This window comes from Saimiri boliviensis, chromosome 7 (assembly GCF_048565385.1).
Source record: "Saimiri boliviensis isolate mSaiBol1 chromosome 7, mSaiBol1.pri, whole genome shotgun sequence".
Taxonomy (NCBI): Eukaryota; Metazoa; Chordata; class Mammalia; order Primates; family Cebidae; genus Saimiri; species Saimiri boliviensis.
The window spans coordinates 10,783,790-10,806,290 of record NC_133455.1 but is presented as its reverse complement, the minus strand read 5'-3'; the positions used below and the strand labels follow the sequence as shown (position 1 = coordinate 10,806,290).

General features: G+C 52.2%; 1 protein-coding gene across 2 annotated transcripts in view; it reads left to right on the top strand.

The window, feature by feature from the left end:
- The window catches only part of BCL7A (BAF chromatin remodeling complex subunit BCL7A), a 37,406-nt gene extending 17,117 nt beyond the window's left edge, over positions 1-20,289 (top strand). The window contains exons 4-6 of one of the 2 annotated variants that reach the window (XM_039472319.2): positions 1,986-2,153; positions 12,105-12,289; positions 17,364-20,289. In XM_039472319.2, coding sequence (XP_039328253.2) covers positions 1,986-2,153; positions 12,105-12,289; positions 17,364-17,435 — 425 coding nt within the window. In that variant the 3' untranslated portion in view covers positions 17,436-20,289. The remainder of the gene's footprint in view (positions 1-1,985; positions 2,154-12,104; positions 12,290-17,363) is intronic. The other variant, XM_039472318.2, reaches the window with a different exon arrangement.
- Positions 20,290-22,501: the final 2,212 nt, after the last annotated feature.

Here is a 22,501-nt window from a genome sequence, read left to right as displayed (position 1 = left end):
AGTGCCTCGCACGTGGCAGGCACCCGAGTCTGTTGGGGTGTCTCTGTCTCTGTCTCATTCTTACAAAAGTGGTCGTCGCCCCAGGTGCAGCATGGCCCAGAAAGGCTGCTTCCTATTGCGTTGGCTTTGAAACCTCCCCTTGGGTCTCTGCTGTTTGAAATGACTCTCCTAGGTCTGGCATAGCGGCTCAGGCCTGTGATCTCAGTGCTCTGGGAGGCCAAGACAGGAGGATCACTTGAGCCCAGGGGTCCAAGACCAGCCTGGCAACATAGTGAGACCCCATCTCTACAAAAAATTTAAAAATTAGCCAGAGACAGCGGCACATGCCTTTGGCCCCAGCTACTCAGGAGGCAGAGGCAGGAGGATGTCTTGAACCTGAGAGTTCGAGGCTGCGCTGAGCTGCTGTACTCCAGCGTGGGCAACAGAGCCAGACCCTGTCTCTAAAATAAAAAGTACATAAATGGCTGGGCATGCTGGCTCATGCCTATAGTCTCAGCACTTTGGGAGGTCAGGGCAGGCAGATCACCTGAGGTCAGGAGTTCAAGAGCAGCCTGGTCAACATAGCAAAATCTTGTCTCTACCAAAAAATAATAAAATAACAAAAATTAGCCGGGCATGGTGATGTGTGCCTGTAATCCCAGCTACCTGGAAGGCTGAGGCATGAAAATTACTTGAACCCGGGAGGCAGAGGTTGCAGTGAGCCCAGATTGTGCCAGTGCACTCCAGTCTGGGTGACAGAGCAAGACTCTGTCTCAAAAAAAAAAGTAAAAGTTCAAGGCATCCTGGCAGTAGCATGTAGCTTGCACGGAAGCATTTTCTGGTAAATTTCCCTGCCTCATGACATTCAAGTCTGCACCTAAATCACAGCATACATTGCTTAAAACATGACATTTCTGTACACGCACTGCCCCACGATCACTTCTAACAAAATTAACAACAGTTCCTTAATAGCTTTTAAAATCCAGACCATATTCAGATTCTCCAGTTCCAAAGTGTTAAAGCTGGCACGTTTGAAACAGGATCCATATAATTTCCATATATCATATTTAGTTGAGTCTCTTAGCTTTCTTTCTTCTACAGCCATCTCCCCTCCTCTTCTTATTTTTTAATAAAAATGATACCGACTTTAAGGGAGGGGGCCACATGTCCCGTGGAATGTGCCACCCCGGCTGCCTCTCTCTCCCTTTTATTTCCTATCAAGTGGAACTCGGCTCCAGCCTGGATGGGTTCATTCAGAACGTCTTGGCAATGACGCCTCACGGACCATGCCGTGTCTTCTGTATTGCTTCCCTGCCAGATACACAAGGCATCCGGTTTCTACACCCAGAATGAGGCCTCAAATGTCCCCCCAAGGTTTTAAATATGTTAGGCCACCATCCCCAGCTGGCTACCTCCAGACACAGGGTACAGTTGGCTCAGTGTGGGGAAGGTCAGGCCAGCGCCAGAATTCTTTGCCCCCCTGGACACATGGGACAGCTGTGGTGCTTGGAGGGGGTAGGAGGCCGAAGGGATCCTCTCAGGGGTCCCAGGAGGAGGAGTATCCAGACCCTTACTGGATGGCCAGATGAGGTGGCTCACGGCTATAGTTCCAGCACTTTTGCAGACCAAGGTGGGCAGATTACCTGAGGTCAGAAGTTCGAGGCCAGCCTGGCCAAAATGGTAAAACCCCATCTCTATTAAAAATACAAAATTAGCCAGATGTGTTGGTGAGTGCCTGTACTCCCAGCTACTTGGGAGGCTGGGGCCAGAGAATCACTTGAACCCAGGAGTCAGAGGTTGTAGTGAGCCAAGATTGAGCCACTGCACTCCAGCCTGGGTGACAGAGCAAGATCCATCTCAAAAAAAAAAAAGGATAACCAGATTCCTCCCGGGAGAGCCGCCGTGGGGCTCTGGGCATTGAGGCACAGGGAAGCAGAGCCCCTCAACCCGCCTGTCCTTGGCAGCTGTGGGATTTCATCCTGTGGTTCTGTTCCCACCCCCGACAGATGATAACAGCAACCAGAGCTCCATCGCAGATGCCTCCCCCATCAAACAGGAGAACAGCAGCAACTCCAGCCCCGCTCCAGAGCCCAACTCAGCTGTGCCCAGTGATAGCACCGAGGCCAAGGCGGACGAGGCTCAGGCTGATGGGAAGGAGCACCCCGGAGCTGAAGGTACGTGGCCTCCGGGGGGCGGGGCTCTGACAGCCTCCCTGTAACCGCCTTCAGGCATTCTGTGGCTAGGTGTTCAAGGAGGCCCTGCCATGTGCCAGCCCCAGCAAAGATACAATGAAGACAAGTGACACCTGGAATACATGTCCTGTACCATGTAAAGACCATGTCTTGTGGGGCAATTAAAAAAATCAGAAAGGGTCAGGCACAGTGGCTCACACCTGTAATCCTTGTACTTTGGGAGGCCGAGGCAGGTGGATTGCCTGAGCTCAGGAGTTCGAGACTAGCCTGGAGAATACAGTGAAACCCCGTCTCTACTAAAAATACAAAAAATTAGCCGGGCGTGGTGGCATGTGCCTGTAATCCCAGCTACTCGGGAAGCTGAGACAGGAGCATTGCTTGACCCTGGGAGGCAGAAGTTGCAGTGAGCCAGGATCATGCCATTGCACTCCAGCCTGGGCAGCAGAGCAGGACTCCATCTCAAAAAAAAAATTAGTCCAGGCTAACGCCCTTTTCAGCCTTAGCCCACCGGCACCCAGGTGAATAAACAGCCATATTGCGCGCGCGTGCGTGCACACACACACACTAGGCCAGGTGCAGTGGCTCATGCCTGTAATCCCTGCACTTTAGGATTGCTTGAGCCCAGGAGTTCAAGACCAGCCTGGGCAACATGGTAGGTCTTAAAAAAAAAAAAAAAAGTTAGCCAAGTGTGGTGGCACACACCTGTGACCCCAGCTACTGAGGAGGCCGAGGTAGGAGGATCACGAGCACAGGAGGTCAAGGCTACAGTGAGCCGTGATCACGCTTCTGCACTCCAGCCTGGGTGACAATAAGACCCTGTCTCAAAAACAAGTAAATAAATAAAAATTAAACCATTGGCCAGTAATGGTGGCTTACACCTGTAATCCTAATGCTTTGGGAGGCTGAAGCAGGAGTATCACTGGAGGCCAAGAGTTTGAGGCCAGCCTGGGCAGCATAGCGAGGCCCTGTCTCTACAAAAAAATTTCAGAAATGAGCTGGGCATGGTGGCATGTACGTGTGGTCTCAGCTGCTTAGGAGGCTGAGGCAGAGTAACCCTTAAGCCCAGGAGGTGGAGGCTGCGATGAGCCGTGATTGCACCACTGCACTCCAGCCTGGGCGACAGAGTGGGACTTTCTTTCAAAAAAAAAGAACAGATGGTGGAGTGATTGTGAGAGTGTGTGTGTGACTGTGTACAAAAATATATATGTGTGCGTTTATTTTGAGTCTCTGCAGAGAAGTTGAAAGCACAGCATAATACCGTCCTCGATGTCCACCTGCTGAACTTGGCAGTTGTTGGCTGTTGGGGTTTCTTTGCTTGGTCTGTATTTTTTTCTGGGACCATCTGAAAGTAAGTTACAGATCACAGGGCATTTCATCCCTAAACATGGCAGCACATATCTTTTAAAAATAAAGACATTCTGGGCTGGGCACCGTAGCTTATGCTTATAATCTTAGCACTTTGGGAGGCGAAGGCAGGAGGATCTTTTGAGCCTAGGAGTTTGAGACTACCCCAGGCAAGAAGATGAAAACTCATCTATACAAAAAAATACAAAAATGAGCCAGGTATGGTGGCTCGCAGCTGTAGTCCCAGGCTGAAGTAGGATTGACTGAGCCTGGGAGGTCAAGGCTGCAGGGAGCCGTGATCACACCACTCCAGCCTGGGTCACAGGGTGAGACCTTCCTAAAAAAAAAAAAAAAAGACATTCTTACGGAATTACAAACACCGTTATTGCATCTAAGAAAATGAGCGACATTGCGGATGGTTTCACATGGAGATACATTTTGAAGGTGAGGTGAGAGCCTGTGTCAGGCAATACATGGGGGTGAGGATGACCCTGGGCACCTGGAGAGAGAAGCAGTGGCTGAGCGGATCTGGGGAGGGCAGGCCAGGTCTGGAGTGCCTTGGACACCCATGAGGAGCTGTCGAGCATGGAGCATGGAGTGGCGAATGTGGCCAACCTGCAGGTGAGACGACCCCAGGGCTCGAGGCATGTGTGTCTTGGGAGCAGCCAGTGTGGTTCTAGGAGAAAGGCCATCCCCCGCTGCAGAGCTACGCGCCCCTGTGCACGGAGGCTCTGGGCTGGTGCTGGGGCCCCAGTCACAGCTGCACTCTGCTTCTGCCCCCAAAGAACTCGGAAGTCAGCAGGGAGGACAGACACTGGAACCCAGGATTCACTGCAGAGCTGCAGACTCCATCCGGCACGTGTCGTGAGGGTCTGGCCATACAGAACCCGGCAGTATCATTTTTTATATTTGAATGTGATGTCAAAATTTAAAAATTGAGCTTAAAATGGGATTGATTTCTAGCTTCTTTTGAAAAATCAGCTTTGATGAGACCAGGGCTGCTTTTCCCTGGGGCAGTTACCAGCTAAAGCCGAAGAGACCCTTCCTTCCTGTCACTCCAAACCAAGACCTAAGGGCACTAGACCTGTATTAACGTGTGGCCGCTGTTGTTTTTCTTATTGTAGATTTTAAAAGGGAAATTAAGATATTTCTTGGTGTGTGTGTGTGTGTGTGTGTGTGTGTGTGTGTGTGTGTGGTTTTTTCGTTTGTTTGTTTTTTTGAGATGGAGTCTTGCTCTGTTGCCCAGGCTAGATGGAGTACAGTGGCGTGATCTCGGCTCACGGCAACCTCCCCCTCCCAGGTTCAAGCAGTTCTCCTACCTCAGCCTCCTGAGTAGCTGGGACTACAAGCGCATGCCACCACGCCTGGCTAATTTTTTGTATTTTAGTAGAGATGGGGTTTCACCATGTTAGTCCTGACCTTAAGATCTGCTGGCCTCAGCCTCCCAAAGTGTTGAGGTTACAGGCACGAGCCACCACACCTGACCTATTTCTTGTTTTTTGTTTGTTTGAAATGGGATCTCGCTCTGTCACCCAGACTGGAGTGCAGTGATACAATCTCAGCTCACTGTAGCCTTGAACTGCTGGGCTCAGGTGATCCTTCTGCCTCAGCCTCCCAAGTAGCTGGTACCGTAGACGTGTACCACCATGCCCTGGTAATTTTTGTAGTTTTTTATACAGATGGGGTCTTGCTATGTTGCTCAGGCCGATCTGGAACTTCTGGGCTTCAGTGTTCCTCCCGCTTTGACCTCCCAAGCGCTGTGAGCACTTACAGATGTGAGCCACTAACCCAACCAAGGTGTTTCTTGAAGCTATTTCTCTATCAAAAATGGAGGTGGAAAGTAGAAAAGAAAAAATCTGGAGAAGGCTATTTTTTTTTTTTTAAGAAAAGTGGGAAAGTGCATATTTGAAGAGATTATTTATTAACCTTTTATCTGTGAAGCTTATCTATGTCTGAATCAAACAGCCCACTTGCCTCATTTGTGGTACTGCCTGGTTCCTGATGCGGCTTTTGAGTTCATAGTCACTACTGTGATGGACGCAGTGAAAAAGGGATTTGGGCTTTCTGGAGGAGCTGATGTCTTGACCTGGTATTAGAAAGGAGGCAGGCTGGCTGGGCATAGTGGCTCATCCTGTAATTCCAACACTTTGGGAGGCCGAGGTGGGTGAATCGCTTGAGCTCAGGATTTCAAGACCAGCCTGAGCAGCAAGGTGAAACCTTTTCTCTACAAAAAATTTGAAAATTATCTGGGTGTGATGCTGCATGCCTATGGTCCCAGCTACTTGGGAGGCAGAGGCAAGAGGATCACTTGAGCTCAGGAGTTCAAGATCAGTCTGGGCAACATGGCAAAATCCCATCTCTACAAGAAGCACAAAAGTTAGTGGGGCTTGAGGGCATGCTCCTGTAGTCCCAGCTGCTCAGCTAAGGTGGGAGGATCGCTTGAGCCTGGGAGGTGGAGGTTGCAGTGAGCATGATTGTGCCTCCGCACTCCAGCCTAGATGACAGAGCAAGACCCCATCAAGAAAGGAAGAAAGTGTGGTGTGGCAGGAGCACAGCGCTCAAAACAGAGTGTGGGAAAGAAAGCTGGAAACACAGGAATTTGGAAAGCCTCCGTAGCTCAATGGGATGAGCATGTGGCTCTTCAAGTATGCTGGAGAGATCAGGTGAGGTGGCTCACACCTGTAATCCCAGCACTTTGGGAGGCCGAGGCAGACAGATCACCTGGGGATAGGAGTTTGAGACCAGCCTGGCCATTTTGTAAAAATACAAAAACATATCTCGGCATGGTGGTACGTGCCTATAATCCCAGCTACTTGGGAGGCTGAGACAGGAGAATTGCCTGAACCTGGTAGGCGGAGATTGCAGGTTCATGCCATTCTCCTATCAGCTGTAATAGTTCCTGTTCAGGTCTGTGACTGTGCCGTCATTTATTTGAACAGCCCCATAGTGATGGTCGCTTAGGTGTTCCTGTCTTCCGTTTTGTACATGCAGGGCGTCTGGTACCCTCGTCTCTCTGCATCTTTGCCCAGGTGCAGGTGGCTCTGCAGGCTGCGTCTCTGGAAGTGAAACTGTTTGATCAGAGGCTGCACACACTCAGAATGGCATAGGTTCTGCCTAACTTTCCTCCCGAGAAGTCGTGGGTAGAAAGACACCACTGGCGCAGGGGTTCCCAGGCTCGGCATCCCTGGCATTTGGGGCCGGATCATTTTTTTTTTTTTATTATTGTGTTTTTGAGACAGAGTCTCACTCTGTCGCCTCGCCAGGAGTGGTATAGTGGTGCGATCTGGGCTCATTGCAACTTCCACCTCCCAGGTTCAAATGATTCTCCTGCCTCAGCCTCCTGAGTAGTTGGCACTACAGACACGTACCACCATACCTGGCTCCATGTTGCCCAGGCTGGTCTCGAACTCCTGACCTCCGGTGATCCACCCACCTCAGCCTCCCAAAGTGCTGGCATTACAGGCGTGAGCCATTGCGTCCAGTCTCGGATCATTCTTTATTGAGAGGGCCACCCGGTACACCGTGGAACATTGAGCAGTTTCCACCAAAATGTTTCCATTTGTTAACCAATGTCCCCAGGGTGGGGGCTAGTGCCCTAGTGCCTTTGCCATAAGCTTCGCCAGGTACAGTATGTGCCATCCCCCCTCATCCCCTCTCCTGGCCCCCTCGATCTCAGCATTGCCCACCAGGCTTCCCTGGCAGATGGTTCTGCAGGTAGAAGGCAGAGGGGGTGGGATGGGGGCTGTGGTCACATCCTGGTGGGCACTCACCAGCTGTGAGGCCTTGGGCAGGCAACATCACCTCCGCACACCCTCCTACTTCCTTGTTTGTAAAATGGGACGACCAGGGTCAGGAGGCTAAGGTGGGAGGTTCGCTTGAGCCTGGAGGGTGGAGGCTTCAGTGAGCCATGATTGTGCCACCGTACTCCAGCCTGGGCGACAGAGTGAGACACTGTCTCAAAAGAAAATAAAATGGGATGAATAGAAGCTGCCTCCCTTGCCGGGAGTGAAGGGGGTGAGAATGCCAGCAAAGTGCTCAGCCCGGAGCTAGAGCTTAGGAGGAGGATCTGGGAGCCTCCAGGTTGCCTCGTCTGCCCTTCCGTCAGGGGAGCGATTGCAGGGGTGCCGAGGACAGACGTGGGCTTCGTCTGCAGCCGCGTTTCTGCCGCTTTCCCGTCCTGGTTTCTTTTGGGCCGTGGCCTTGTTTCTCCTGTTTGGCAGCTGCGGCTCCTTTGCTCTGGAAGACCGATTGGAGCTCCGCAGCAGGAATTCAGTTTTGAGTTCGCACGTCCAGTTAGTTGCTGCTTTCTCGCCGCCACCACCAGACGCTAAATTGGCGGGACCCAGGTGGGGGCCATACCAGGGTCCTCTCTGGCCACCCCAGGCCCCTGGGCCTGTAAGGCTGCCCTGCACTGCTCAGCCAGGACCCACCTGCCCGCTGCCTGAGCCGCCCGTGGGAAGGGCACAGGGACAGACCCACGTGGCCTTCCCAGGTGGGTGCGCACTGCCTGCTGGGACGGGCCAGGTCGGTCACCAGCTGTTGACCTTGCTTTGAACTTGTTTACTGCTGTATGAGTTCAGGGAATGACATAATTCCTGTCCAAGCTCCCTGGACTAAATTTAGGCCCCCGGAAAAGAATTTCCCCTGGGTGAGCTCCAGTACTGCGGTGCTCAGAGAGTGGCTGCTGCCCTGAGCCCTTGAATGCTCTGTGGGTTCCAGGGCCAGTTTCCACCAAGCTCCGGGGCCTGGCTCTCAGGGGAGGCTCTGCCGGGCACCTCTCTCCCAGCATGAGTCAGTGTGAGTCTCCGGGTGACTGGGCACCTTTGTGATTTCTAAGCCTCATCTGGGGCCGCCACCTGCCCCGCCACTCTGCAGAGCCTGCTGTGCCAGACAGAAAAGGGGCTGTGGTGAGAGACGCAAAGCCACAGATGGGCAACTTTTCTAGGTCAGTAAGAACTTGAAATGTTTATGTTAAAGCAAACATGTATTATGAAAGAGAATATAACATTAATATGATTTCTTTTTTTTCTTTTCTTTTTTTTTTTTTTTTTTTTTTGAGATGAAGTCTCACTCTGATACCCAGGCTAGAGTGCAGTGGCGATTTTTAGCTCAGTGCAGCCTCTGCCTCCTGGGTTCACATGATTCTCCTGCTTCAGCCACCTGAGTAGCTGAGATTACAGGCACCCGCCACCATGCCTGGCGAATTTTTGTGTTTTTAGTAGAGATGGGGTTTTATTGGCCAGGCTGGTCTCGAACTCCTGACCTCAAGTGATCTGCCTGCCTTGTTCTGTCAAAGTGCTGGGATTACAGGCATAAGCCACCACACCTGGCCCCTCTCTCTCTCTCTCTCTCTCTCTCTCTCTCTTTTTCCCAAGACAGAGTCTCGCTCTGTAGCACAGGCTGGAGTGCAATGGCACGATCTCAGCTCACTGCAACCTCCGCCTCTCAGGTTCAAGCCATTCTCCTGCCTCAACCTCCTGAGTAGCTGGGATTACAACAGGCGTGTGTCACCACACCCAAATAATTTTTGTATTTTTAGTAGAGATGGGTTTCACCATGTTTGTCAGACTAGCCTCGAACTTCTGACTTTGCGATTCACCCACCTTGGTCTCCCAAAGTGCTGGGATTACAGGCATCAGCCACTGTTCCTGACCTGACTCCTCTCTTTAAAAAAAATAAATAAACAAACTAGAAATGGGATTTCACTCTCTTTCCCAGGCTGGTCACAAACTGTTGAGTTCAAGTGATCTTTCCACCTTGGCCTTCAAAGTGTTGGTATTACAGGTGTGAGCTATTACACCTGGCCAGTTTTTTTGTTTTTTGGGTTTTTTTTTTAATTAAGATGAAATTTACATGAAATTAACCATGGTAAATGAATAATTCGCTGAGAGTACACTCACAAGGCTGTGCGACCACCACTTCGGTCTGGTTCCAGAACATTTTAATCACCCCAAAAAGAAACCTTGCAGCCACCAGCATTCATTCTTCACTTCTTCCTTCCCCAGCAACACTGGGTCCCCACTCTGGGCAACCAGTAAACTTTCTGTCTTCATGGATTTGCCTATTCTGGACTTTTTTTTTTTTTAGACCGAATCTCACTCTGTTGCCAGGCTGGAGTGCAGTGGTACAATCTCGGCTCACTGCAGTCTCTGACTCCCAGGTTCAAGCAATTCACCTGCCTGAGCCTCCCAAGTTGCTGGGACTACAGGCGCGCACCACCACGCCCAGCTAATTTTTGTATTTTTAGTAGAAACAGGGTTTCACCATGTTGGCCAGAATGGTCTCGATCTGTTGACTTTGTGATCTGCCCCCCTCAGCCTCCCAAAGTGCTGGGATTAGAGGCGTGTGGACTTTTCATATAAATGGAATCATATACTCTGTGGCCTTTTGTGTCTGACCTCTCACTCAGCATGATGTTTTCATTTTTGTTGTTGTTTCGGTTTTGGCTTTTTTGAGAGAGTCTCGCTGTGTCGCCCAGGCTGGAGTTCAGTGGCACGATCTCATCTCACTGCAACCTCCGCCTCCTGGGTTCATGCGATTCTCCTTCCTCAGCTTCCTGAGTAGCTGGGACTATAGGTGCACACCACCATGCCTGGCTCATTTTTGTAATTTTTTAGTAGAGACGAGGTTTGGCCATGTTGGCCAGGATTTTCTCAAACTCCTGACCTCAGGTGATCCACTCACCTTGCCTTCCCAAAGTGCTGGGATTACAAGTGTGAGCTACCATGCCCGGACTGTTTTTGGTTTTGGTTTTGGTTTTGAGACAGAGTCTTACTCTGTTGCCCAGGCTGTAGTGCACTGGCACAATCTCAGCTCACTGCAACCTCCACCTCTCGGGTTCAAATGATTCTCCTGCCTCAGCCTCTGAATAACTGGGATTACAGGCAAGCACCACCACGCCTGTCTAATTATTGTATTTTTAGTAGAGACGGGTTTTCACCATGTTTGCCAGGCTGGTCATGAACTCCTGACCTCAAGTGATCTGCCTGCCTTGGCCTTCCTAAGTGCTGAGTTTTCGGGTGTGAGCCACCATGCCCGGCCAGAGCTCCTAGTCTGAGAAGTGGTAGTGTCACCCTGCTCAGCCTTGCTGGAAAGGAGGGCCTTGCGATTCTGCTCCCTGCCCTCTGTGCCCTGGCCCGTCCCAGGCCCTGCACATTTTCCCCTTGTTCTCATCTTGCCTGCTTGCTTTTAAACTTCAGTGTGGGTTAGTTTCCTCTTTGTTATTCCTCTGCCTCAGAAACCCCAGCAAGGAAGTCTTGGTTACACAGGCATTTTTCAGATCTTTAGGATTAGCTTAGTGGGCTTTTTTTTTTTTTTTCCTGAGATGGAGTCTTGCCCAATTACCAGGCTGGAGTACAGTGGCGCAATCCTGGCTCACGGCAACCTCCGCCTCCTGGGTTCAGGCATTTCTCCTGCCTCAGCCTCCCGAGTAGCTGGGACTACAGGTGCGCACCACCACGCCCGGCTAATTTTTGTATTTTTAGTAGAGACAGCGTTTCACCATGTTGGCCAGGGTGGTCTCAATCTCTTGACCTCACAATCCGCCCACCTCAGCCTCCCAAAGTGCTAGATTACAGGAGTGAGCGAGCCACTGTACCCGACCAGTTTAGTGTGCTTTTTAACATCAGGGTAACGTGGTGTCAGTGCCTTGGGTAGGATTTTTGCTGCCCGCTTCACAAGTGTCTGGCCCCGTGCCCAGTAAGCTTTAGGAAAAACCACTGCCTCCTCCCAAGCTGCACCTACCCCCTGCCCACCCCCAGCCTGCCCCTTCCTTCTGCTGAAGAAACGTGGGGTGGAGCAGCAGGAAGATTGAGGCATCAGGAATCACCCGAATAACGGTTCATTCAACAGGCAATTGCCTGATGGAATGGTATGCAGCCATCTTGTAAGCTCTGATATTTCAAGAATCTTTAAAGACACGAAAAACTCCTCTGAAATACCATGTGATCCTCATTTGGGAAGAGGAGAAAAATTGTATGCATGTAGGGAGAAAAAAAATGCAAAGATGGGAATAAATCCTCTAAAGCTAGTGGGGTGGTCCCTGGGTGGTGACAGGTGATTTTTCACTTTTTTTTTCCTGTACTTTTCTGTTTCCTGCAATGATCAGTCATTACTCTGGCAATCGACAAAATACCTATATTATTAAGAGCTATGTTTACAAAAGGTCAGTTACCTCTGATACTCCCCAGGAGGAGAAGGCCGGCTCTTTAAAGGAGGAGGACGAAGTCACCTTGGCTTCGGGAGACAGGAATTGACAGCCATGATGGTTGTTGCGCACTGTGGCCGCCAGGGGGTGCTGGGTGCACGCAGCACGGAGACTGCGGCCTCCTCCGTTCGCCTCCCAGGGCCCCTGGCAGCTAAGTGTGCAAGAGAGGGTTGCAGGTCCCAGGGCCTGTGTGTGGCCTGGCTGCTGGAAACAGCGCCACTGAAAAATCAGCAAGAGACTCCCCAGGCCCCCCCGCTCATTGTAGCCTTCAAAGAACACGGGCCCCGAAACTACCAAGTTCAAGGTATTTTTAGTATGGGGCCTGTCTGGCCCCGCCTCTGACGTGTTTGAAAACCGCTCCTGTCGTCTTGCTCTTCCCGCAGATGCTTCTGATGAGCAGCACTCACAGTCCTCGATGGAACATTCGATGAACAGCTCAGAGAAAGTAGACCGGCAGCAGTCTGGAGACACGGGTCTGGCCGCAGAGACGTCTGCAATCTCTCAGGTACCTCGCTCGAGGTCTCAGAGGGGCAGCCAGATCGGCCGTGAGCCCATTGGGTTGTTGGGGGTACGTTGAAAGGCATTCCGTTGTTGTGTTTTGTTGTTTTGTTGTTTTTTTCGCTGGACTGTTGAAACTGTCATTTGTCCACTGGGCGATGTCCATGAACACGGTCCTGTGCCCTGCCCTGGGCTCTGGGGCCAAGGAATAATGAGGCTTGTGGCCTCTGCCCTCAAGGAGCCTCTGGGTCGGAGGAGGAGGAAGGACCTCGTACCCAGCCTCAGCTTCTGCGTTTTGTCTGTTCGGGCTCACAAGCATTGCCTCATCTCACTGACCCCCAAATCGGCGAGCTTTAGAGCTGAGAAGACAAGATTTGGGAAACCTAAGTGGGGGGCATCCTGTGGAATGGTGCCGCTGACCCCACTGGCACGGCACGGGCCCCTCCCCAGGTCAGAACTGTGCTGGCATCTGGTCTGAATGAGTCGGCGTAGGTGCAGTGGGCCTGGTGGTAAAGAGCCAGCCTCCCAGAGTCAGGCCCCAGTTTGAATCCCAGCTCCCAAAATGGGATCACAGAACTGTCCTGGGGGCACTGTGAGGATTCGATGGGAGAACATGGGTACACACTTAGCGTGCAGCGGACGTGGAAGATACCAGAGCGTGGTTGGCCACAACCACCATTAGGATTTTTCACTGTAAATCCTCTAGACTCAGCCAGGCATGGGGGCTCACGACTGTAATTCTAGCACTTTGGGAGGCCAAGGCGGGCGGATCACCTGAAGTCAGGAGTTTGAGACCAGGCTGGCCAACATGGTGAAACCCTGTCTCTATTAAAAATACAAAATTAGCCAGGCGTGGTGGTATGTGCCTGTAGTCCCAGCTACTCAGGAGGCTGAGGCAGGAGAATCACTTGAACCTGGGAGGCGGAGGTTACAGTGAGCCGAGATTGTGCCACTGCGCCCCAGCTGGGATAACAGAGCGACACTCTGTCTCAAAAAAAACAAAACAAAAAAATCCTCTAGACTGTTTTTTTTGAGACAGAGTCTCACTCTGTCACCCAGGCTGGAGTGCAGTAGCATGATCTTAGTTCACCTCCACCTCCAACTCCTGGGTTCAAGTGATTCTCCTGCCTCAGCCTCCCAAGTAGCTGGGATTACAGGTGCCTACCCCTATGCCTGGCTGATTTTTGCATTCTTAGTAGAGATGGGTTTCACCATGGTGGCCAGGCTGCTGTCAAATTCTGACCTCAAATAATCCACCCACCTCAGCCTCCCAAAGTGTTGGGATTACAGGCGTAGCCACCATGCCCGGCCACTTCAGAATCTTTAAACCCTTTGATCGGCAGCTCCCTTTCGAAGAATTCACCCTGTGGAACCCTCTCCACATGCCTTAGTACAAAGGAGTTGCTTAGAGGAATCTGGGGTCGCCGGGCACGGTGGCTCCCGCCTATTATGCCAGCACTTTGGGAGGCTGAGGCAGGTGGATCACCTGAGGTTGGGAGTTCGAGACCAACCTCACCCACGTGGAGAATCCCCACCTGTACTAAAAATACAGAATTAGCTGGGTGTAGCACACCTGTCATCCCAGCCACTCGGGAGGCTGAGGCAGAAGAATGGCTTGAACCCAGGCAGCGGAGGTTGCAGTGAGCCAAGATCGCATCACGGCACTCCAGCCTGAGCAAGAAGAGCGCAACTTCGTCTCAAAAGGAAAAAAAAGAAATCTGGGGTCTCGTATGAGACAAGCTAGGGTGCAGCTGTTTAGAAGAGCATGGTCGGGCCTTCCAGGTTATGGTAAACGTTCTTGCCGTGTGCGGTGAGAAAAGCAAGCTGCAGACCTGCAGGCCTAGCGTGAGTCCATCTGGTTAAAAACAGTAGAAGCGAAAGCCTGGTGATTTATAGGAAGACCAATGTTGTCAGCTGGGACTCCGGGCCTCTTGAGCTCAGTGGAGAAAAGCTCAGCTTGAAACTTTGACCCAGTGTTCCCCCACAGTGCCTGGAAATGCCAGGAGTCCCCCAATCTCACATTACCCCCACCACCCCTACTCTTGCTTCCCGGAGACCCAGACCTGAAATTGGGCCTCTTCCATCATTTTCACAGACACACATACTGTCCTGTGGAGCTAGGTGTGTGAGTGAGATGGAAGATGTATTCCAGTAAAGCAGACAGCCTGACATTTCAGGCAATACATTTTTGGCCAGGGGCAGTGGCTCGCATTTGTAAGCCTGGCACTTTGGGAGGCTGAGGCAGGTGGATCAGTTGAGGCCAAGAGTTTGAGGCCAGCCTGGGCAACATAGCAAGTCCCCCGTCTCTCCAAAAAAAGAAAGAAAATTAGCCAGGTGTGGTGGTACACGCCGATAGTCCCAGCTACTCTGGAAGCTGAGGTGGGAGGATCGCTTGAGCCTGAAAGTTAAGGCTGCAGTGAGCTATGATCATACCACTGCACTCCAGCCTGGGTGACAGAGTAAGACCCTGTTTCAAAAATAAATACAGGTCCGGGTGTGGTGGCTCACGCCTGTAATCCCAATACTTTGGGAGGCCCAGATGGTTAGGTCACAAGGTCAGGAGATCGAGACCATCCTGGCCAACATAGTGAAACCCTGTCTCTACTAAAAATACAAAAGTTAGCTGGATGTGGTGGTGTGCACCTGTAATTACAGCTGCTCGGGAGGCTGAGGCAGGAAAATCACTTGAACCCAGGAGGTGATGGTTGCAGTGAGCTGAGATTGTGCCACAGCATTCAAGCCTGGCAACAGAGCAAGACTCTGTCTCTACATACATACATACATACATACATACATACATACATACATAGAAAAGGAGAGAGAGTACAGACAGGCAGCCCTCCTGACTCCCTGTGGTCCCTGCTCCCAGCGTCCCCAGAAGGGGCTCACATAACTATATCTGCAAGTCCATCGCACGGCCTACTCCCCTGCAACATTTATCTCTGAGCAGCCACTGTGCAGGGGCTGTACCTAGTCCCTTGCTGCCATGATGGGGCCGACAGTAGGGCCAGGAGAAGCAGACACAAGCACGTCACAGAGTCCCACTAAGTGCCGTAAGAGAGTGGAACAGGGCGACATGAAAAAGCAGAACGGGGTCCAGGCACGGTGGCTGAAGCCTGTACTGATGTCAGATCATAAGGTCAGGAGTTCAAGACCAGCCTGGCCAACGTGGAAAAACCCCATCTCTACTAAAAATACAAAAACTCCCCAGGCGTGGTGGCAGGCGCCTGTAATCCCAGCTACTCAAGAGGCTGAATCAGAATCGTTTGAACCCGGGAGGCGGAGGTTGTGGTGAGCCAAGATTGCTCCACTGCCCTTCAGCCTGGGTGACAAGAGCAAGACTCCGCCTCAAAAAAAAAAAGAAAAAGCAGAACAGGCCGTGGGTAGAGGGCACTGTAGCTGGCGTCAGCAGTGCCGACATGAAGGAGTGCACAGGGCTGGGACGGTGGGCTCTCCAGGCAGGGGCAGACCAAGGTGCACAGACCTCAAGACAGAAGCTAGCTTGAAGAACAGAAGAGAGGCCGGGGTGGCCAGGGAGGGGAGACCCTGGTGGGGAAGGAAGACACGGCCAGATGCGGGAAGAAGTGGGCCAGGCTGATCACTGGGGCCTTCTCCGTCCTGGCAAGGAGCTGGGTTTGTTCAGAAGTCGGTAGCAAAGTGGTGGAGTGCTCTGTATTTTGCATGTGGTTTCTGTCGGAGGAAGGTTGCTGGGGCCATGCCATTGGCCACAAGGAGGCTGCGACATCAGCCAGGCCAGATGCCAGGGGAGTGCCTGTGGGGAGGGGCTTCAGGGGCCTGTCCAGGTCTGGGGCTTTCTCCCAGGCTTATGGGGAGCACCAGTTCGTATGGCTGCAGCCAGGAGTTTGGTCTCAGGTGACCGGTTAGGTTTGAGATGCCAAGACGATGTGTGATGGATGAGTGAGTGTTAAACCTTTCTTGGGGTCCTGGGTTTCTTGGGAATTCATCTACAGACCCTTTCCCCCAGAATAACACGCACACACACATGTGTATACCCAGCAGATGCTGAGAGTCCAGGCCAGGCATTGTGCCCAGCCCTGGAGGAGCAGGGGTCTGTGTGGCAGAGTGGGTCTGCGCCTTTGAGATACAGCCTTAGAAACTGGAGAGATTGCCAGGCACCATGCCTCACACCTATAATCCCAGCAGTTTGGGAGGCTGAGGTAGGAAGATTGCTTGAGCCCAGGCGTTTGAGACCAGCCTGAGCAACATAACAAGACTTCATCTTTACAAAAAACTTTTTGAAAAAATTAGCTGGGCAGGGTGGCACATGCGTGTAGTCCCAGCAGCTCAGGAGGCAGAGGCGGGAGGATCTGTTGAGCCCAGGAAGTTGAAGCTGCAGTCAGCTATGATGGCTACTGTACCCCAGCCTGAGCAGCAAAGCAAGACTCTGTCTCTTTAAAAAAGCGTAAAAACAAGTTGAAAAAGCCGGCACGGTGGCTCACGCCTGTAATCCCAGCACTTTGGGAGGCCGAGGCGGGCAGCTCAGCTGAGGCCAGGCGCTTGAGACCAGTCTGGCCAACATGGTGAAACCCCATCTCTATTAAAAATATAAAACATTAGCCAGATGTGGTGGTGCATACTTCTAATCCCAACTTCTTGGGAGGCTGAGGAAGGAAAGTCACTTGAACCCATAGGTGGAGGTTACAGTGAGCCAGTATCATGCCACAGCACTGCAGCTTGGGTGACTGAGCGACACTCCATCTCAACGACAACAAAATAACTTGGAAAGGTGAACTTGACACTATAATCACCCTAGCAGTTAATCACAGATGGGAAGATTGATGACACGGACTCCGGATCCAGTCTGAGTGAGTGGAAGGGCCTGGAGTCCCAGGCAGCAGTGTAGGAAACGCTCCTGGGTTACCAGCCATTGGCATGTGGCAGGGCCAGGCAGGGGCCAGGGGACACTGGGCTCCCTAGCTCCAGGAGGAGTTCAGGCGTGAGGGTCTCCATAGGTCCTCGAACCCTCTGGAGTCCATGCTTGGGCCTCGGGTCCAGAACTGCTGGTCTGAATCACAAAGCTGCCCGCCCTCGGTTCCTTCCTGGGCTGACCTTCGGCCTCACACCCGGCCTCACTGGCTCTCCTGGCATATTAACCTGTCTTCCCTTTGTCTTCCCTCCCCAAGGATCTGGAAGGAGTGCCACCCTCTAAAAAGATGAAACTAGAGGCCTCTCAACAAAACTCCGAAGAGATGTAGACGATGCTTGAAAGCCTCCGATCCATGTTTCATGGAAGGTACATCAGCAATTAATTCTAGAGCAACTTTGCCCGAGCGATTCCTCTTGGGTGCGAACAGAACTACTAACGTTTCAAGTTTACCAAGTGCAAATCCAAGAAGACCCAGAACGGTGGAACTTCTCAGACACTGAAGAACTCTCTGCTGTGAAGCAAAACACTCAAACCTTTAAGGGACTGTCCTTGGGGAGGCAGGCGGGGCGGCAGCTCAGGAGTGTCTGCACACTGTCTCGGAAGCCAGGATTCCATTTGTGTTGCTGCTGTATTTTTTCCCACTTCTCTATGTAATGATATAAGCTATTGGAGGGTGGTACCGATCAGGAACGCTTTCCGGCGGGGCTTTTCACTGTTCAACCGATTCCTTCCGCTTTCTTTTTTTGTGCCTTGTGCCCTTGAGGTGACCTCTGGCATGTATCCTGGTGGCTTTTGCGTCTCCCCTCTGCAAAGTGCCCTCGTGGTTTGGTTCGGGCGGCAGCTGCCATCCATCTCACCGCTCTCCTCCCTGCCCCAGGACTTGATCGGAGCACGCAGGGTGGAGGAGGGGAGCTCCTTACCCCACCTGGTTTTCAGGTGCACGGGACCTTACACACGCCCCAAGCATCAGGCACCAGGGCCCAAGGACGCGCAGGTGGCAGGCATAGTCCCCAAGGGCTCTGCTCCTTGGTCCAGGCTGGGTGCCCGCTGTACCCTCCCTTCCTTGGGGCCTTCAGGGCTGGGCAGCTCCGAGCCCACCATGGCCTAGATGGACATGCAAAGCCCTTGGAATTTTCTGGCACTTCCTCTCTCTTGCCCTCACCCCCCCCCCACCACCCCATCACTGCTTTCTCCCAGACCTCTGGATACAAAATGGCTTCTCTGGCTGACTGCAGGCTGTCTCCTGAAGGCACTGAGTGCGCCGGGGTGGGGGCTGGGAGCTGGCGGCAGGATTAGCTGGTGCTGAACTTTCTCTCATAGGATGTCGCTTGGATTTCAAATCCACAGTCACCTGCTGCGCTCCGCCTCCCCTGATGCCCCAGCCCACGCCCCAGAGGCAGGATCGCAGCGATCAGAATCCACGTGCTTGCCCATTCGTAGGCTGTTCTGACTCTCAGAGCCAACAGCTGGACCATGTCTCATCCCCAGAACATGCCGTCGGTCCCCCCCGGGGAGCGGGCCTTGATGGCTGGGCCTCGAAGGCCACAAACAAGGTGTCGAGGAATTGGAAAGATTTGCACACCCTCCAGAAAGGAGAGGTGCAGTCTCCGCTCCCTCCCCTCTCGCACCTGAGCTGGCACGGCTTCCTGTCACTGAATGGGACGCCCCGAGGACGAACTGCCTGATCGTTTGGTTCTGAGGCCTGGTTTGCTCTTAATGAATATATGGACTCCTCAGACCTTAAACCTTTTCCTAAGCTTTCTTTACTGCACTGGAGTTCTGACTCCCTTTGAGTTGTGTGTTACTGGGCGGGTGGGGGTCGCGGGTTTTGTTTTCTGGGGCTAATTGGTGCATATTCAGGTACCACCTTTGATGTGTGGATCTTTCTCCTGACCATCACGGGAAGTGTCTGCCGGATTCCATTTTCTAAGAGTTTCTGAGGGTGAGGCTCTTATTTTTTTTAAGGGATCCTGTCTATTTCCTGCACTTCAAGAAGAATCAAAATGTTCCTGAATTTCAAATACCTCATGCAAAATGTCTCCTGAAATAAGGGAAAAAAAAAAACAAAACAAAACCAACTTTGAAAATCTTAATGTTGAAGTTAGCAATGCCGAAAGATTTCTGTCTTAAAAAAAAAAAAAAAAATTCCTGTACTTCTCCCTTTTGCCCCGCAGGCGGTCGGTTTTGTTAACTGCGTACCTGATGCGGTTCTTCTCCACGCATCTCAAGGCGACGTGACCCCCAGATCCCGTAGAGTCACGTTTTTCTTTGCAGCAAAACTCCATCTTGGTGAGAGATGAATTTGGATATTTATTTCCTTTTCTTTTTTGGGAAACGAGAGGCCACAACCAAGACAGCTGAAGGAGAATGAAACAGACACATCCACAGAAACAGGCGTAGGTGGCCCTGCCGCTCGCCGCGGCCTCTCTGGACAGGCAAGGGGCGTTGGCGCAGGTGAGGACTCAGACGACGTCCACCATCCCGAGGCTGTCACTAGTTTTTCTCTGAAGTGCCTGAAGGTAGGAATGGGCCGGCGATCGGGACCAGCTGGGCCCGGCCACGGCCACGCCAGGCAAAGCGCCAGCAGCCCTGCACTCCACGCTGGCCAAGAAGGCCTTCCACGCAGAATGATGAGACTGCAAAAATCCCATGTGCTTCCTTCCCTGGCGCAGCCGCTCCTCCGAGCCGCTGCCCCCCACCCACTCTGCACTCCTCACCCTGCCCCCACCATAGAATCTAAGACCCTTCAGCTTCGAGCCAGGGGCGGGGGATCCCCAGCAAAAGCCTTCCGTGGACATCAGGCCCCGTGGCCTCAAGGGCTCCCAGGGCAAACCTAATTCCCCTCAAAACTTGAAGTCGGGGAAGCTGCGGCTACACATTCCACAAGTGCTGGCACTTACACCCACAACCCGGAAGGCTGTGGGCCGATTCCTCTAGGGCGGTGACCTCCCATTAGCAAATGGTGTCATGGTTTGGAATGTTCATTATCGCTGAGGACCTGGTTAGAGGGGTAAAGACCTTTTTTCACCGTTACCTAATTTTCCCCCCCTCAAGATTTTTTTTTTTTTTTTTTGGTGTGTTGTACAGCAGTATAATTTTTCACTTATTTATTCCATCAGTAGATATGGTTTGTACAATGTACAATGGTTTCATTTCAGAAAATAAAAATTTCAAATCCTGAATACCTTGTGGTTTTGTTGCGTTGTAAATAGGAGTCAAGTCAGATTGATGGTGATGGTGTCCCTCGCTGGCTGCTCCAGGCTCTCCTGCACAGCCACGTGGCCCTGATTCTACAAGACACATGAGTTCCTTGCACACAGGAATTGTTGCCTTCCACAGTCATGAGAGCTGCCATTATTAAGCACCAGCTGGATGCCAGGCAAGCCACTAGTCGCTCCTTTCTGTGGTCAGGTATTGTCAGCCACCTTGTGCAGGCGAGGAAGCAGCAGGACAGTCCCTTGCAGGGCTCTCATGCCCGGTCAGGACCCCAGGTTAAAAGCCACACCTGCCGGGCGCGGTGGCTCAAGCCTGTAATCCCAGCACTTTGGGAGGCCGAGGCGGGTGGATCACAAGGTCGAGAGATCGAGACCATCCTGGTCAACATGGTGAAACCCCGTCTCTACTAAAAATACAAAAAATTAGCTGGGCGTGGTGGCGCGTGCCTGTAATCCCAGCTACTCAGGAGGCTGAGGCAGGAGAATTGCCTGAGCCCAGGAGGCGGAGGTTGCGGTGAGCCGAGATCGCGCCATTGCACTCCAGCCTGGGTAACAAGAGCGAAACTCCGTCTCAAAAAAAAAAAAAATAAAAGCCACACCTGAGGCCAGGCGCAGTGGCTCACGCCTGTAATACCAGCACTTTGATTACAAGAAGAGTGGATCACCTGAGGTCAGGAGTTTCGAGACCAGCCTGGCCAACATGATGAAACCCTGTCTCTACTAAAAATACAAAAATTAGCCAGGCATGGTGGCACGCACCTGTAATCCTAGCTATTTGGGAGGCAGAGGCAGAAGAATCACTTGAACCTGGGAGGTGGAGGTGGCAATTGAGCTGAGATCGCACCACTGCACTCTAGCCTGGACAACAGAAATAAGACTTGATCTCAAAAAAAAAAAAAAAAAAAAAAAAAAAAAGCCACACCTGATCCCTCTATCCTGAGGCCTGGGTTCCAGCAGGGACTTTTCGGTTTCCCCGTCTGAGAAGGCTCTGGCTTGTGGTAGGGACTTGGGCGTCAGTGCATGAGTGGCCTGTAACCTTGGCTTGGCTTGTCCTAATGGCCTCTAGTGACTTATATGGTGGGCTAGAACCAGACCTTTCCCAGGGCCCTGTCCCTCTCGGCCCAGACTCTTCCCCCAGGTTGATTTCCCCACCTCTGTCCAGCCTCACCCAGCCCTGGCTCAGCCCCTAAAGGGAGCTGGCAGGGGTGGGAGTGTCAAGTCAGCGGTCTGGGCCAAGCTGCATTGCGCCTGGCCTGGCCTGTAGGCAGATGCTCTCGTGTTTGTTCTGTCTGGCTGTCCTCCCTACCCCGTTCCTTTCTAACATGTTCCAGTGTTTTTAACAGAACTGGTTGCTCCGCTAAATAAACTCCTGATATGGAAAGTTCAGCTTGACAAAACACAAATCATACAGGCCTTGTTTGCTTAAGGGAAAAAAAAACGCCTGAGCTGGCACACGCTCCCGAACTTCCTTTCTGTCCCCTCTGCGTGTCTGTTCCCAGCTCTCGCTCTCTGGATCGGCGTCCCTCCCTTGTCTCTCCTGCCCTTTCCTCCACCTCCCATGTCTCCACCCGCCTAGATCACTGTTCTCAGTTTTTTTTTCCATGTAACGTCCTCTGTGTCTCTCACTGAAGCGGCCTAATTTCCTCTCCCACCTCCCTTCCTCGAGGAGCAGTCATGCCCAGGAGCTAGAAACGTGGGCTTTGCAGGCATTGGTTGAGCGTGCTGGGCCCTGGACAGCAATGACTCTAACTTGACCCTTAACCCCCAGGCAGGTAAGTGAGCCCCACTGCATTACGGTGCCCACCACAATTTGGAATTAGGGGATACAGACATTCAGATGGGCAGGGGTCAGGGGATCTCCTAGGCCACCAGAGGAATACCAGGCGTGGGACTGAGCAGCTTGTTTTCTTTTTTGACACAAAGGAGTAGCTGGAGCCTTCTGAGCCAAGGTTCTGCCGGACTAGGGATCGTGTTACCAATGAATAGCATAGATTGGAAAAGACCAGGCTGGAGCTGGGATCAGGGCAACTAGGCAACTGGAACAGTGGGCCAAGCAGGGGGCCAGCAGTTGGCAACAGGGCCCACGTGCCCCCAGGCGACGTGAAGGCGGTCAGTAGGCAGGAAGGTGGGGTGGGGAAGGGATAGGTTTGGGAAGGTAGGCAGAGAAGGCTTAGGGTCA